Raw genomic sequence first — 16850 nt, 5'->3', positions numbered from 1 at the left:
GTGAAACGTGAAAGGGTTCAGAAAAGATTTACAAGGATGTTGCCAGGGTTGGAGGATTTGAGCTCCAGGGAGAGGCTGAACAGGCTGGGGCTGTTTACCCTGGAACATCGGAGGCTGAGGGGTGACCTTATAGAGGTTTACAGAATTATGAGGGGCATGGATAGGATAAGTAGACAAAGTCTTTTCCCTGGGGTCAGGGAGTCAAGAACTAGAGGGCATAGGTTTAGGGTGAGAGGGGAAAGATATAAAAGAGACCTAAGGGGCAACTTTTTCATGCAGAGGGTGGTACGTGTATGGAATGAGCTGCCAGAGGATGTGGTGGAGGCTGGTACAATTGCAACATTTAAGAGGCATTTGGATGGGTATCTGAATAGGAAGGGCATGGACGGGTTGGACCGAAGGGTCTGTTTCCATGCTGTACATCTCTAAGACTCTAAAGCCAGGTTCCTCAAATCAATCACAGAATAGATTTGAATATGGATTTTGGGAATTTGCAAGGAACCTCACATAGATGTGCTTGTTGTAGACCTTGCATGGTGATCACCTCCCTGGCAATGGTGGTGGGATGACGCCCCTATGGGCGTTGTAATTGTGCACAATAAAAGCTGAAAATGGCAGCTGGGCAAGCTGACTGTCCACTGGCCCGAATAAAAGTGGAGGTAAGAAGGCAGGAGATATCTAAACACCACAATCCTACTTGATTATGTGCTTTCTCATGTCAGCAGAAAACCCACATAGAGAATTAAATTCTGCCCAGTAGTTTTCCAACAGTACCCCAAGTTTCAGCTTGGTGAAGGTGCTCAAGTCTCTAAAATGGGACATGTACCTGCATTCGCCTAACTCAGAGGTGAGCGAGCAACACTGAGCAACAGTGGCCACTGTGGAAACAACCATGACTGCTTTTTAAACTATGCTGTATCATACAATCATTTTGACCTGTGCTGTTGTTTAAATCTTGCCAAGAAATTCATGAAAAATATTGTTTTTTTTAAAACCACTGACACTTACACTGAAACCAATTGTTTTGTGACTGCAAGTTAGAACAGAACTTTGTAACTTGAATGTGCAATCAATTTCTTCATAGCACAGTATCAATTCTTAATAATACTGAAATAATCTCAAAGCCAATCACACAGGTTTTAGACAAAATACTTGATGACGCTATTATTTATGGAAAAATAAACAATTGAGTCAGGCGTGCCTAATTTTGTGGATTTAGAGGTTAGCTGTTATTGGATGATATAAACTTCAGTAAACTACTGATTTTTTTTTGTAACTTCTCTACATACTACATAAAGAACATGAAATTTGTCACAATCATGATTTTTTTCTGAGCGATTATCACACAGCCTAAATATGGAGAACACCACAATTTGTGGTTTAGAAAAAATTTTAGAGACAGATTAAAATCCAAAAAGTTAAAATGGTTATAATATTGCTAACCAGTTTCCTCTGATTGGTATTGGGAACAAATAAACATGTATGCATATAACGCATTGCAAATTTCAGTGAAAATTTTGTTCTGATTTGTGACCAAAGAGAAATACTGTATTAAAAATTGTAATGAGTACCAGTTACTATTTTCATGACCATATTCTAATCTTAAAGTTCAAAGGACATTTAAAAATTAGTCTGTCATGATTTATGACATCATCTGAATCCTTCAAAGAGATAACAGCCTCCTGATTATTATCTGCAATCCATTGTTCTCTTTATACTGCTATTGTGAAAGAGAATTACGTTAATTATTCTTGAAGTATTCTTTTAAACACCAAAATAAATTGTTTAATTTGACATTTAAACTCCGATGAATACATAAGTACAAAACACCACTAGATCTGTGTCACTTGATGCAATGAAAAATTAGCATCACTTGAATGACAAAGGAAACTGAGCAAGAAACAAGACAGATTACATCTACTAATATTCAAATGTATTACTTTATTTATGCATGTGCTTAAGTGCTCAATAAGGGAAAGAAAATAAATCATTTATCCAGATACTTGGCATGTTTCCCTTTGAACCCAACAACAATGAGCTACCAAGTCAATCTCAGAATAGATCAGCTATTAAATCTTCTCCCACAACACAGACATTACACCATAACCTCAGTAATTTGCACCTGTGCAACATTTATCGTTCACGTAGCCTTTCCTTTAGTCCCTCAGAACAGGATTGTTGAGTAAGCATACAATAGTCATGAAAATCAAAGCAATTTTGTTCTGTCAGTACTGTTCACTGGCAACAAAATAAGGATTTCACAAACACCTTTCACTTATTATATAGCTGTTATATTTGCATTCACATTTCTTTTTCTGAAATGGAACACAGATACAAGAACCAAGAGGAGATTTTGATGATTAGCCACAAATTACGAGCCAAGGAAATGTATTTTTTTTTGTGATACCACATTGGCTCATTATTAAGGCTTTTCTAAGCATAAAATTCTCAACCAAAATTGCAATATTTTTCTAGAAATTATATAATTTTCACAGTTTTGTTCAAATACAAATATGCAGTTGCCATATCATATTAGATTTGAACTGAATTCTGGAAATGTACTGGTCTGCTCGTGCAATCAGAATTGTTCACACAAGTCTAAATACAATTAAATAATTTAAACAATGGTGCTTACCAACATGAGTGATAACATTGACCAGTCGCTGTGTGAGTTCTTGAAGTGACATCTCTTCTTCCCTTAGACAGAGAAGCATCTCACAGTGTTCAGCTCCAAATCTACAGCTGCTCCCGTAGAATCTTCTCAAACACACAAAGGCAAGTGCCACTCCCAGTAGCAATATTCCATTCAAGATGCTGGTGCTATTTCAGCTATTTCTGATTCTTTTTTGGCATCTTCAGTAATATTCAAAATGTCCTTTGTTCAAAAGATTATATATTTTTAGGCTAATGAAACTCAGCAGCCAGATATTTTACAAATCTGAGGACAAAGCTGATGAAATTCTCTATCAGACCTGCTTACTGCTCATTTCTATTAACACTGAGTCAGGCTTAAACAGCAAATCAGTGTGCAGATACCTGCCTCAAGGGAGATGCTGGGTGACTGTACTTTAAATCAAAACCTGGAGTTATGGACTGATAGGACTGGAACTAGAAAATGTAAAAGAGGTTATTAATCTACAGCTTTATTTAGTAGAATTAATTTACATATTTTGCTTTACATTTTCCATAAATACGTTTTGTTTTTATTTTAAAAAATAAACTTTTTAGTCACAAATAATTACATCAGACTGATTTGCCTGTGGCTATTAATTTCAATTATCCTCCAAGTAAAATACATTTTTAGATGTTAAAATAATACATTAAATAATATTTGCTGATGACACCTGCTCATTAGCTGCTTCCTCTGTCAAACTTTGACCATTCCCAACTGGGTAGTACTACCATCTGCCACAGTCAAAGCAGACAAGATATGCTAAGGCTCAAAAGTCATGGTCTCCAAGGAAGATCAATATTAACAATCTTTGTAATGCAATCTTTGAAATGCAGCTGCCTGCTCTCAAACCATGAGGGACCATTTCTAAAATGACAGCTGAACTCAATGCACACTGTAATCCCTGCATGTGTTTTAAATGAAGGAAATGCTAACCAATCCTGAAAAGTATGTGAAGAAATAGTAAATATAACATGTCTGTTAAGAACCTTGTAGTCAAGAGGTTAAGAAGGCAAAATGTATGCAACCAACATCCTTGTACAACAGTGCTGGCCCTGGAAGCTAGTCTACTCTATGCTATAATGAGATGGTTTATCAGTTTTTTTTATTTATGAGAATCTGCTGGCACCTAAATGAAACCTGATCACATGCACCATCTTTAACTTACAGGTATGGTTTAAATTAGTGTATAGATTAGCTCAGCAGTTACATGCTGTTGTTCTTAGCAAATGCATTTTGATTTGTGAGATCTATTTTATGACTGGAATGTGAAGTTGAGAAACAAAACAGAAATGGTGTCCCTTAAAAACAAACACCGTTGTAAATCCTCATAACAGAATTGGAAGTAACCACTAGAAGATTTAGTAAAGATTTCTCGCTAGCAAAAAAAAGGAAATACTGGATGGAATCTCATCAGCAATCCAGAGGTGGCTTTGGGGATTGTTTTAGATAGGTGTTTGCTGATTATTTACCTGTCACAATCCTGCCTCTGCGTTTTCTTGTAGTAGGTGTGGGTTCGACCAGAACCAGTAAACCGCTGACAGTGACAGGTAGCCAATTATGGTAATTAAGACGCCACTGGGGGCAGATTGGTGGTGCTGCCATGATCCTCCTGATGGTGGAATCTTCATCGTGGACAGGTTTCCTCCTGAATCCAAAGCCCAAAAGATGGTTGAAGATAACCCCTGCATAATCCGACTGCAACCAGTGAAAAGGTTTTTTAGCTACCTCCATCCCTTGCAGAGCCATGAATTCTAGGAGGCTATAGCTACAGCCACAGGCCATCCTTAAAAGGGATCCCTCCTACAATTAATAGATGTGAAGCTGGAAACGCACAGCAGGTCAGACAGCATCATAGGAGCAGGAAAGTCAATTCCTGATGAAGGGCTAATGCCAGAAACATCGACTCTCGTGCTCCACAAATGCTACCTGACCTGCTGTGTTTTTCCAGCACCACACTTTTCGACCTTGACTCTCCAGCATCTGCAGTCCTCACTTCCTTTCTGCAAATGAGACATGCCATTCTTTGATGTGAATATCGTTCTGATGCTTCAAAATCTTTTAAGATTCCATCCAATTAAAGTGGTGAAACATTGTTTGAAGCATTATAGCCACGATAAAAATGTTACAATTGTTTGAAAAGTTCTCAGTCTGAACTCAATGCACTTTTACTTCATGACAAACTCACTCTATATTCATGTCAAATTTCAAGTCGCGTGGAGTAGAATATGCTGATGCACCTGATTTTTAAAACCATTGTGAATCTTGTGGTGCAAGGCTTTATGTACTTGAAAGAGTTAACCAATAATGCAAGATAAATTCCATCCATCAGGATGGACTGATCCTGGCAGAAAGTTACCCTTTGTCTATGTGTATACTTTCTCTTAATTATAGCTTGAGGTATACAAAGGATTCTCAATAACTATTTCCATTATATCTAAGTTACATAAGTACTATGTAATAAATCTATTCTGTTTGATAAAAATTAGTCCCACCTCTGATGAAACTTCATGTTGGCATCCTTTCCCACTTAGTGTCTGTAACTTAAGGCAGAATCTTATAGGAGCCTGAGCAACTTGGGTTATGACACGATGTGTGACAGAATTATCCAAAAAGTCTGGCAAGTCCCATTGCAGCATTGAGGTAATCTTATTCCATCTTTTAGATATCTTTAGTTTATCTGTTCAGACATGTTGTGAGATATATTTGGAGCAGGTGGGACTTGAATATATCTTCTGGCCCAGAGGTCAGCGCAACATCGAGGGCCGAAGGGCCTATACTGCACTGTAAAATTCTAAGTTCTAGGTAGGGACATTACTATTGTGCCATAAAAGTACAAAAGCTCCATCTTTTATTTTTGTAAATGGTGTGGTGAGGTTCTTGCCAGGCAGCGGCATGTTGCTAACCTGCTAAGTTCCTTGTTAATGGTCCAACTTGCCACATTGGTAAGATTGGACGTAGAATATCAAACTCCCCAACAAGCTAGCCATCAGAAAAACCTGACATGGAAATTAGAGTTGGTACATGGCAGATTCAGTTTGTCTCCTCCTCCAAATGGCCACTGACTGGCTCATGGCCAAACCACAGCCGAGGGCACAATTCACAGGCACCAGTCACACATGCCCTTCCTCCATGTACATTCACATTCTACATTCAGCAAATTCTCACCAGCCTCCTAGCAAATTTCCACTACGTAGGCTGTGTATGGCTGCACCAGGTACAATTATCACACAGGGACAGACACCTAGACCCCAGTTTCGACCAGGAATGCCTGCCAGCACTGCTTGCTTGCTGTTTTAGCACACATTCACCTAGCACCTAATAGGATGCCTACAACATATATGCTTCACCATGCCTTGCAGTGCACACTCAACCAAGCAGCAAACAATGCTGCTCAGGAATCCACAGGATGGTAGTAAGTCATTGTTGTACCAAGTGGCAGCAGCATTCATGCAGTAAGCATACCCCAAAGTCTTAGGGGAGTAATCTTAGGGGAGAGACTTGGTCGAGGGCATGGCATCTCCCATACCAGTCCAGAACTTTGGTGATGGTCAGGCACCTGTTCAGGGTAGCTTCACACAGGCATCTGTGATGCTTTGCTCCAGACACTGGGTCAAGATTAGTCCTTTGTCTTCATAGGGGCCAGTCAAGGAGGAATCACATAGTCATGGACAAGCATAGCCACCAGTTGGGCATTTGGGCAGGTTTCACTGGAGCTGGTCAGCCATATGCACAAGAGGATGAGGCGTGGCCATCCCATTGGGCCCATCAATGAAAAATATTGTGGAAGAAGTTTCTTGCGTGAGGAAGGAAGGTAGGATGGTATAGACACATGTAGTCAGCTTGGGTGCAGTGTTGTGGTAATGTGAAGCCTGTGGGGTTGATGATATGGGCACCTAGGAAGGGGATTGTCAATACTTGGGATCATCAGCCCATTCGGGCTGAGGCAGTTAGATACTGGCTGAGGACACACACCATTTCCATCCATCATGAAGCAAATGGCAAGTGCGCACTGGTGAATAAAACAGTTATCATCACTGTACTCCTAGAATGGGCGGGGTAAGTGAGCTGACATGTGATGGGAGGATTGGGGTGGTGTGGGCATGTGGGAGTAGGGATGGGGGCGGTGGAGGGGGTTACCATCCAGTGGTCAATGGGCCTTCATATAGGAAACAATACTGTTTGGAGACCATTCATGACGAGACATGCAGGTGCCTATTCCTGGTCATTATGTAGCATTGATCCTCTGCTTTGCACCTCCCTTGCCATGCCAGTGAACACACTGAGAACTACACTCCTGCACGCAGTCGGCTGAACAAGGGGAATGTTGTACAGAGGGTTCCTAGGATATTGGAATGATTCAATGTCATGTTCACGCATTGCTCCTCCTGCTCTAACAGGATGACTTAGGCACTCTGTGCACAACCCTTCCATTTCACTTCACTGCTGGAAGGTGCTAGAACTATCTAGGCACAACACAAAGATACAAATGACCACATGAATCAAGTAAAACATATTTTATAATTAGTTTATGAATTATTTACAGAACAGTCTCACCTGTACCAATGACATTTTTCAGGACAATTTTCTTTTCTTCTCCCACCTGCTGCATCTTAATAAGCTCCCAAATTTTGCAGTCAGGGTGCAGGAAGCTACATAGTAATTGAGACCATTGGCCATAGAGATTTGATAGGGCAACCCAAGAGGCGTTTTTGTCTGAACAGCCCAGACATGTTGAGGATCTTCAGTAGATCTGGCAGCATCTGTGGAGATTAAGCAGAGTTACATTTCAGGTTCAGTGACCATTGTTCAGAACTGGGTCTTCCTGTTGAGTTTTCCTATCAATTTCTGTTTTTGTTTGATTTTCAGCACCCACAGTTCTTTGTTTTTATGTTTATGTTGAGAATCATCTTGACAGAGGCAAGTTGATCTCCTTGGCCTAAACTCCCAAACACCATTGGGGGTGTTGAAGGGTCTGGCCATCTCAGAAGTATCCTGAATGGAAAGTGCAGAGGGATCTGTGTGTGATTCTATCTACAACTGAGTGCATCCCGGCACTGCCTGTCTACTTTCAAGAAGGGGGCACCTGGATTGGACCAATAGATAGAATCAAAGACTGAGCATGTATCCAACAGCCCCTGAGGATGCTGGAAATTCTCTACAACAATTGGCAACCTGTCAAAAAAGGTTAGACAGAAGTTTGCATGCAGCTGGTTTGGAGCAATAAGGTACATTCTGTCCTATTTCCCTATCTGCCACTTCTGCTCCTTGCTGTGCAGTACCATTTCTTCTGCCAATTTGTAATCAGACTCCACCATCTCTTGATGGTAACAGGAGACAAACTAGTTGATGCATCCAGGATCTTAATCTGCATGTCCAAATATTACTCCTGTTTGTTGTCCCATCAAGGTCCTCACCTCTACGGATGTATTTCTATGTCATCTTGCCTTCTGGCAAATGAGTCATCCTCTACCTCTGATGGCATGCAGCCAATCATGCTCATTGACTCATTATCTCCTGATGCTAACAAACATTATCCTCCAAATGCATCACTCAAAGTATCAGCAGCTTGCTCATCAAGGCAAATAAAAAATAGGAGGATATACTGGAAGTTACAAAATGTCATCAGGCAGGAAGACACAATCACTGTTTTCAGTGACATTGGAAGCTGCAGGTCTCCCAGTGTCAATCCTATTATGTAGAGAACTACCTCTTTTAGGTTTCAATCGATGCAAGTGTCTGTCCCCTGGCAGCTCTGCTCTGCTCCCTTCTATTGTGTGGTACCTTGTCCTGCAAGATAGAAGTCAGTGAATATGCTGCATTTATTTGGGTAATATAACTGTCATAGCTGAATTGTCTAAGATATTGAAGCAATGAAGTGGGTGGTGCAGCTGGTAGCAGTGCTAGATTTATGAAGGTGAAGTGGACTATCTGAAGGTTAGCCATGAGTCTCAGTAACAGGGAATGCCGGCAGGTGAGTGATGAAGAAGTGGTGCGCTGGCCAGCATGTCAGGCCGGCATTGTTGTGTGTCGGAGATGACGTGTGATGATGAATTCTCTGGCCTTGACCACCTGCATGAAGTAATTAGATTTTCTATGGTATTGCTATCAGGGGCTTGGGTCCAAACTCTTGAGTTGACTTTTCTGCCTGTACACAATTCTTTCTGTCTTTGGAGGCCATGGGACCATGATCGCTTTCCTCCTATAATCACTTATGTTTCTAGCCTGGATCCCTCTATGCACACACTCATTTCAATTGGAATATTTTTTTCTACCTTCTCTTTACAGAAGCTTGCCTAAGAAAATAAATGCTGCATGTACAAACAATGTGATCAGTAAACACTGTTGCAGGAGCCTCCTACTGAATGTAGAATGTGTCAGTAGTACAGATTTGGTTCCACTGAGCTACGATTTGGCATTTATTCTGTCATAGTTATGATGAGCAAAAGTCGTATCACAAGAAATTTCCTCATGATAATGTTACATTGTCAATTATGGTATTGAAAGCATTCATAAACAAATGTATAGCCAAAATGAAGATGAAATATAATCAATTGATTGTCACACCTGCTAGGCACTGTTATCACTTATAGGTTACTTGATCACCCTAAAATGCCACTGGCTGGAAAGCCAGCCAAAATGTTGATATTAAATGCAGAAATGTCCTAGCCATTTAATAAATGTGTACAGTATTTCAGTGACATCTCAAATGGGGACATGTAAAATCTATGCTGACTTATTTACTTTCATCATTAGCTCTTTGTCCTACTCTCTAATTAAAATCAATCATTAGGATCTATTCAGTAGTCTTACTGTCTCAAGATTGTCTCTTGTAGGTCTATTCTGCTTATCCATTAATGGCTCTCTATCTGTATGTAGCCATGATCCACTAGAGGCCAGCATGAAGAGGCATCCCCTGCAATTCACTGCTATTTTGTGCAACTGTTGTTCTTCCCTTCACCTTCCCTTCAGCTGCTTTCTAACCTGGCCTGTCTTTTTCCTGATTTTTCACTTTTTGTTGTCACCAATTCCAGACCCTCACCATGCCTTTTCCATTGATTGTACTTCCTCAATTTCCATTGTTTTCACTTTAGCCAGAAGTCCATAAATAGATGGGATTACAATTTATTTCTTGCAGACAAATTCATTAGTCCTTCATTCTGTCCAGATGATTCTAAAACCCCTCTGTCAGAGCCACATTTTAAAAGCTGTTAGCCTGTTCTCATCACATTTATTGGCACCCAACTTTCACAACCATACAGCAAAATGTTCCATCCAGAGATTTTACGAGTCGCTTTTTCAAATGCAGTGCAATGTTGGATGCCCTCCATATGTCATTTAGCAGATGAGTTTTAGAGTCAGCAAATTGTTTGCCTTTTCTTGATTTCCGCTATCCCTATTTGGGATTACTGTTGATCCCAAAAAATGAAAATGTTCTGTTAATAATGGTTACAGACTGAATACCGTATTTTTATGAGTTGTTGTTAACTATGTTGTATTCTGAATTCTCAACTCAAACTTCACATTTTGTATTTTCAGCTCTTCAACAATTAGGGATAATTTGCATTTGTCTTTGGTTATTGTGGTGGTATCAGCAGCATATCTGATATTTCAGTTGTTATGACCACCAATACTGGTTTCAAGATGTTCTGGGAAAGCAGAGCTGAAACCTCCCTGGCCTTGGAAAGTATTGTAAAAACAAATGTCCTTCTGACTCCTTTGCCAAAACAGGTAGCTCTTGTTTCCAATTGTCTGCATCAGATCTTTTGCCTATATATATATATATATATATATATACACACACACACACAAATCTCTGAATGACACAGGTTGATTGATCAGTACTTACTGTGTTCCTTAGTACTGCATGGTGGATCTGATCAGAAGTCTTTCCATAGTGTATGAACTGTACCCACAATTCCTTGTCATTTTGTTTTATGTCTTTTATGTTGTACAACACTGGAATTTAATGAAAAAGGACTAATTAATAATCTTGTTGCAAACGAACTTTTATGGATGAATGACAACAATTTTCCCTAATCCTATCTACTAAGGACCTTTCATGTCCCCTCCTTGCTGCTTTTAGCTCTCTCTTCAGGTCCTTCCTGGCTACCCTAATCTTGTTGCAAACGAACTTTTATGGATGAATGACAACAATGATAGATATTTACATCATGTTTGAACATAATGTAGTTCATTCGAAGAAAGGGTGTCAAAATTGAATAAGGGAAATTTGTCAAAATTGAATAAGGGAAATTATGAAGGCATGAGGCACAAATTGGCTAAGTTGGACTAGGAAAATACATTAAAAAGCATGACTGTACATAAGCAGTTTTTTTAATTCACTTATGGGACTTGGAGGTTGCTGGTTGAACCATCATTCATTGCTTAGTTGCCCATGAGAATATTGTTGTGAGCTGCTTTCTTGAACTGTTGCAGTCCATACGCTGTACATAGAGCCACAATGCCAGTAGATAGGGATACAAAGTTAAAAATCACACAGCACCAGGTTATAGTCCAACAGGTTTAATTGGAAGCACACGAGCTTTCAGAGCGTCGCTCCTTCATCAGGTGGTAGTCCAACAGGTTTAATTGGAAGCACACGAGCTTTCAGAGCATCGCTCCTTCATCAGGTGGTAGTCCTGGTGTTGTGTGATTTTTAACTTTATACACCCCAGTCCAACACCGGCATCTCCAAATCACGAGTACATAGGGAATTCAGGATTTTGATCCAGCAACAATGAAGGAATGGTGATGTATTTCCAAGTCAGGATGGTGAGTGGCTTGGGGGAGATCCTGCAGATGGTGGTGTCCCCATTCTTCTGCTGCCCTTTGCCTTTCTAGATAACAGTGGTCAAAGGTTTGGAAGGTGTGTCTAAGAATCTTTGGTACATACTGCTGCTACTGAATGTCAGTGATGGAGTGACTGAATGTTAAGCAGTGTTGTGCCAATCAAGTGGGATCTTTTGTCCTGAATGGTATAAAGCTTCTTGAGTGTTATTGGAGCTGCACTCATCCAGGCAAGTAGGGAATATTCCATCACACCCCTGATTTTAGCCTTGTAGATGGTGGCAAACTTTGTAGAATCCAGCGGTGAGTTACTTGCTGCTGTACTCCTAGCCTCTGACCTGCTTTGTAGCCATTGTATTTATATTGGAAGTCCAATTCAATTTCTGGTCAATAGGATATGCAGGATGCTTATAGTGGGGCATTCAATGATGATAACACTATTAAATCTAAAGGGGTAATGATTAGATTGTCTCTCATTGGAGATGGTCATTGACTGGCATTTGTGTAGCTTGAATGCTGCTTACTATTGGTTGTGGGAACACTTAGCTCTGACAAACACTTGCCGTTTATGCTATTTGGCACAAAATTAGTTCTGTTTTGTAGCTTTGCGTTTGACCCCATAATTTTGTTTATGGGTAGTGCTACTCCTGACATGCCCTTGTGCACTCTACTGAACGAGGGTTGATTCTCTGGCTTGATGGTATAGATAGCATATGATATGCCAGACAATGAGGTTGCAGTTTGTGTTGAAGTACAATTTTGGTGCTGCTGATGGCCCACAATACCTAATTTTACCCAGTTTTAAGTTGCTAGCAGGGTTCAAAGTCTGGCTAGTTTTTAAAGAACTATTACACGAGCCACAGTGACTCTACATTCCTTCAAAAAGGTGCAAATACTTCCAAAAAAGGTCAATCTTGGCTAACAAAGTTAAAAATCATACAATACCAGGTTATAGTCCTACAGGTTTATTTGAAAGTACAAGCTTTTGCAGCACTGCTCCTAGTGCTTTTAAATAAATCTGTTGAACTGTAACCTGGTGTTGTGTGATTTTTAACTTTGTCCATCCCAGTCCAACACCAGCACCTCCACATCATGGCTAACAAAAGCAGGTCAGGATTGTAAACAGAAATGGGAGTTGCTGGAAAATCTCGGCAGGTCTGGCAGTGTCTGTGCAGAGAAATCAGAGTTAATATTTCAGTTCCACCGATCCTTCCTCAGAAGTAACCAGTTCTGAGGAAGGGTCACTGGACCCGAAACATCAACTCTGATTTTTCTCTACAGACACTGCCAGACCTGCTGAGCTTTTCCAGCAATTTTAATTTTTGTTTCTGATTTCCAGTATTTGCAGTTCTTTTGAGTTTTATTAAATTCAAGATTGTATCAGATTAAAAGGAAGGCCTAAGAAGTTGTCAGAAATCGTAGTAATTGTGAGGTTTGGGAGTTTATATTATACAACAATGGAGGACTGAGAAACAGGGGAGCATACAACTGAATACAATCAATCAACAACATGAAAATGGACTGTAAAGCCTCTGTAGGTACACAGAAAATAGTTGGATAAATGTGAGTCCATTACAGTCAGTCAAGAGAATTCACAATGGGGAATAGAGAAATGCCACAGGAAATGAATTACTACTTTGTTTTCACTGAGGAAAATACCAGAAATCTCCAAAAACCTTGAGACCTAATTGGTTAGGGAGAATAAAGACTTAAAATTAGTATCAGTTTGAAGATTGTTCTGGATAAATTAATGGATCTAAAAATTGATAAATCCCATGGCCTAATGGTCTACATCCCAAAGTATTCAAGTAGGTAGTTACAGAGATAGTCAATTTATTGATGATTATTTTCTAAAATTCTACAGACTCTGACATGATTCTGTGGATTGGACAGTGGCAAACATCACCCCACTATTTATGAAGGCAGCAATTCAGAAAACCAGGAACTACAGACATATTGGCCTTACATCAGTAGCATGGAAGATGTTAGAATCTATTATAAGGAATGGGATAAACAGACACCTGATTGATAATGAACTGATTGCGAATTGTCAGAGTGGATTTTTTAATGGGAAATCATGTTTGATAAACTTATTGGAGGCTTTGACAATGTTACAAACAAACATGATAAAGCAGTTTGATGGATCTAATAGACCTAAATCTTCAGAAGACTTTTGATAAAGTTTCCACAGGAGGCTGGTTGAAAAATTAAAGCGAGTACGATAGGAGATAATGTATTTGCATGCATTAATGAATAGCTAACAGACTGAAAACAGAGTGTAGGAATAAATGTAGGTTCCAATTTATTATTAAGGGGGATACCACTTAGGTCCAAGATGAAGAGTAATTTCTTTACTCAAGATCGTTGTGAATATTTGGAATTGTCTACCAATGAGGGGTGTGGAAGCTCAGTCTTTGAATTTAAGATAAAGATTGATACATTTCCGATGACCAATGGGTTATTGGTTTGTGGATGGATTAGTAAAATACTTGAAGTATTTGATCAGCCATGATCTTATTCAATGGTGGGCAAGTTGACAAGCTGAATAGCCTAGTCCTATGTCATTTGATGTCTCTTTGCCTAAGGTGAAACTGTATTGTTCTCTGTCTATTTCTGATATGATGAAGTACGAAAGCCTTTGATAATTTCTTGGATAACTTTGCAGGAATGGCTTATAAGGCTAATTGTTCTATGATTTGAGAATTCTAAGATGTTAACTTAAAGGCTCTATCTTAATTCTCTTTTTAATACTTATCACCTTACAGAATATTTGGAGTTTCCTTACATATTTAGCTTTTCTTGATATTTAATTTCATACCATCTCTTAGCAAACTTAAATGAGTTTAATTACGTATCATATTCCCTTTCTCACCCTCTCCTTATTGTTTATACAGCGTATTTTTCCATGTGGCTTTTTTAGATTAAATTTTATTCCCTGCTATGTAACATAAAGGTGTATAATATATTAATATTAGATTAGATTAGATTACTTACAGTATGGAAACAGGCCCTCTGGCCCATCATGTCCACACCGACCCGCAACCCACCCATACCCCTATATTTACCCCTTCACCTAACACTACGGGCAATTTAGCATGGCCAATTCACCTGATCTGCACATCTTTGGACTGTGGGAGGAAACCGGAGCACCCGGAGGAAACCCACGCAGACACGGGGAATATGTGCAAACTCCACACAGTCACTCGCCTGTGTCAGGAATATTATTTTCGGAGTTTAGATTTCAGACAAGTGGTAAATGTGTGTTGGTTATTTTAGTGAGGAGTTTTAAGAAAATAAGGTCAGAGAGTCCTTTCGAACAATGATCTAAAGGATCATTGTGGGATCTGTAAAATGTCAGATCCCACAATTAAACCTGGATTGGTTTGATTTTTTTTGTTTAGTTAACCTAGATTCATCTTGTGGTACAGTGGTAGTGTTCCTGCCCAAGACTAGGATGCCCAGATTCAAGTCACAGCTGGTGTCTAATAACACAGCACGTATCAGACAGCAGGCAACTGCAAATCCAGTGTTGTTAATGGAAAGAAGTTTGTTCTGTTAGGTCTGCAACAGGGAGAGTAAACATGCAAAGCCAATAACTTTGTTTTCAATTTATAGAATCTAGGAGGAGTAAGATATATTGTAACATCAGTTCAGAAGCATGTTTTTCAGTTCAGTAAGAAGACACCAGTGTTGTGTTAGAAGCCAGTTTAGTTTTGTCTCCTAGAAGCAACTTGGGGAATAAGTTAACTTAGCAGGAGCGTTTAGTTTGTGAAACTTCCAAACCAGAAGAGTTTGGTTAGAAATCTGCAGGTTATTAGAACTGAGAGAGTTTAGACTTTCATTTGTGAAAAGTTCATAAACACATCATCAAATCATCTTTGTAGTTCATAGCAAGGAAACAGTTAAGTAGAATTCTAAAGAACTGAGCTTAGGGGAGGGGGATAATATATCTGCAATGGATAGCATCAGGAAACAAGTTGAAACCATTTGGCAGTGTGGTTTGATATCACTAGTGGCTTTTTTTTAAAAACTACTTTTGTATAATAAACTCTGTTCTCTTGTAAAGAAAATCTGCAGCCTCGCATGAACATGTCTCAGTGACTAACCTATTTTTCTAATCAACCTGTTCAGAGATGTTATTTGACACCAGCTGTGACTTGAAACTAGGCATCCTAGTCTAGGGCAGGAACATTACCACTGCACCACAAGATGACCCCAGGTTAACTAGTTAAACAAAAAAAAAATCATACCAAGCCAGGTTTAATTATGGGATTTGACATTTTACAGTCACTTTATTCTAATGTTTTAATGGAACATACTCTCCTGAAAGCTATTGAGCTCTTTAATTATTATCCATTATTGACCTACCTCTTTGACAACCATTTCTTTCCCCCCAATTTATCTTCCTGACCTCCATTTCTTCCATCAAATTTGGCTGTTTTTTTTCTAATCAATTATCTTAGTATTTAGACTACCTATCTCTCTCCAATCATTATCTTAAACATAAGGCAACCATTTTTTCCTTAGGTGTTCTTGCATGATTACTTCTAGTTTGATTTGATTTTCCACTGCCATTAGTGCTTCATCCCTTTTGAACTTCTTGCATTGTGGGTCAGGAAAGATACACTTTGCGTGAAGGAAATAGACAAACAAGTTTAGTAATGAGGAGATGTTGGCAATAATAAAAGATCATAATTCAACCGATGCTATGAGAAAAGACAAATCATTTGGATTAATCATCTGCTGAGATTAAATTGGAAGGGCCAGTAGAATAAAAAAACAAAAACATGATTTTTCAGGGATACTTGAAGAACAATGCAAACTTGATAATAACATGCTGTAAAATTTCAACACTTCTCTTTCACTTGCTCTGCAAATTTACTCATTTTATGTATTTATCTGCAAGTTTCTGCCTGCATTTCCTTTGCTCACAGTATTCTTTAACATATCCCTAATAGTGGGTCTTACCTCTGTATCCATTATTCAAATATTTGAATCCAATTATTAAGTCCAATTCACCATTTTGTTCATATTCTGTACATCACTACACAGAATTGTATGCTTTTCTTTGAAAAAAAAGGAAAAACCTTGTCTAGGATGTGGGTGTTACTGAGTTGCCCTTAAACTGATTGACTCAACTAGTTTTAAAATGGTCTGGAGCTCCCAGGTAAGGTGCCCCCTTACTAGCTTGCTGTTTCTGGACCAAATGAGGACAGTTAGGGAATATGGCCAGAACCCAATAGTTATCAATACTGTTAAAGCATGGAGGGCAATTCAATACAGGGAAGGCAATATTGGCAAAACATCTGCTTTTACACCTATACTGGGTATGCCGGGTTTTCGACTGGGGATGATAGATTCAGGATGCAAACGTTGGGCAGCTAGGGGT

General features: G+C 39.2%; 1 protein-coding gene and 1 long non-coding RNA gene across 2 annotated transcripts in view; both read right to left on the bottom strand.

The window, feature by feature from the left end:
* mcf2l2 (MCF.2 cell line derived transforming sequence-like 2) overlaps nucleotides 1–2987 on the bottom strand; it is a 396698-nt gene extending 393711 nt beyond the window's left edge. Inside the window, exon 1 of the mRNA XM_043702332.1 lies at nucleotides 2636–2987. Coding sequence (XP_043558267.1) covers nucleotides 2636–2714 — 79 coding nt within the window. The 5' untranslated portion in view covers nucleotides 2715–2987. The remainder of the gene's footprint in view (nucleotides 1–2635) is intronic.
* Nucleotides 2988–7322: 4335 nt separating this feature from the next.
* Nucleotides 7323–16850, bottom strand: part of LOC122556316 — a 20299-nt gene continuing 10771 nt past the window's right edge. The window contains exons 2-3 of the long non-coding RNA XR_006313500.1: nucleotides 10521–10630; nucleotides 7323–7434 (exon numbers count right to left, since the gene is read on the bottom strand). This is a non-coding gene — a long non-coding RNA (uncharacterized LOC122556316). The remainder of the gene's footprint in view (nucleotides 7435–10520; nucleotides 10631–16850) is intronic.

Source organism: Chiloscyllium plagiosum, chromosome 13 (genome assembly GCF_004010195.1).
Source record: "Chiloscyllium plagiosum isolate BGI_BamShark_2017 chromosome 13, ASM401019v2, whole genome shotgun sequence".
NCBI lineage: Eukaryota > Metazoa > Chordata > Chondrichthyes > Orectolobiformes > Hemiscylliidae > Chiloscyllium > Chiloscyllium plagiosum.
Note: the sequence above shows the minus strand (reverse complement) of the source record. Positions and strands in the feature narration are given on the sequence as shown.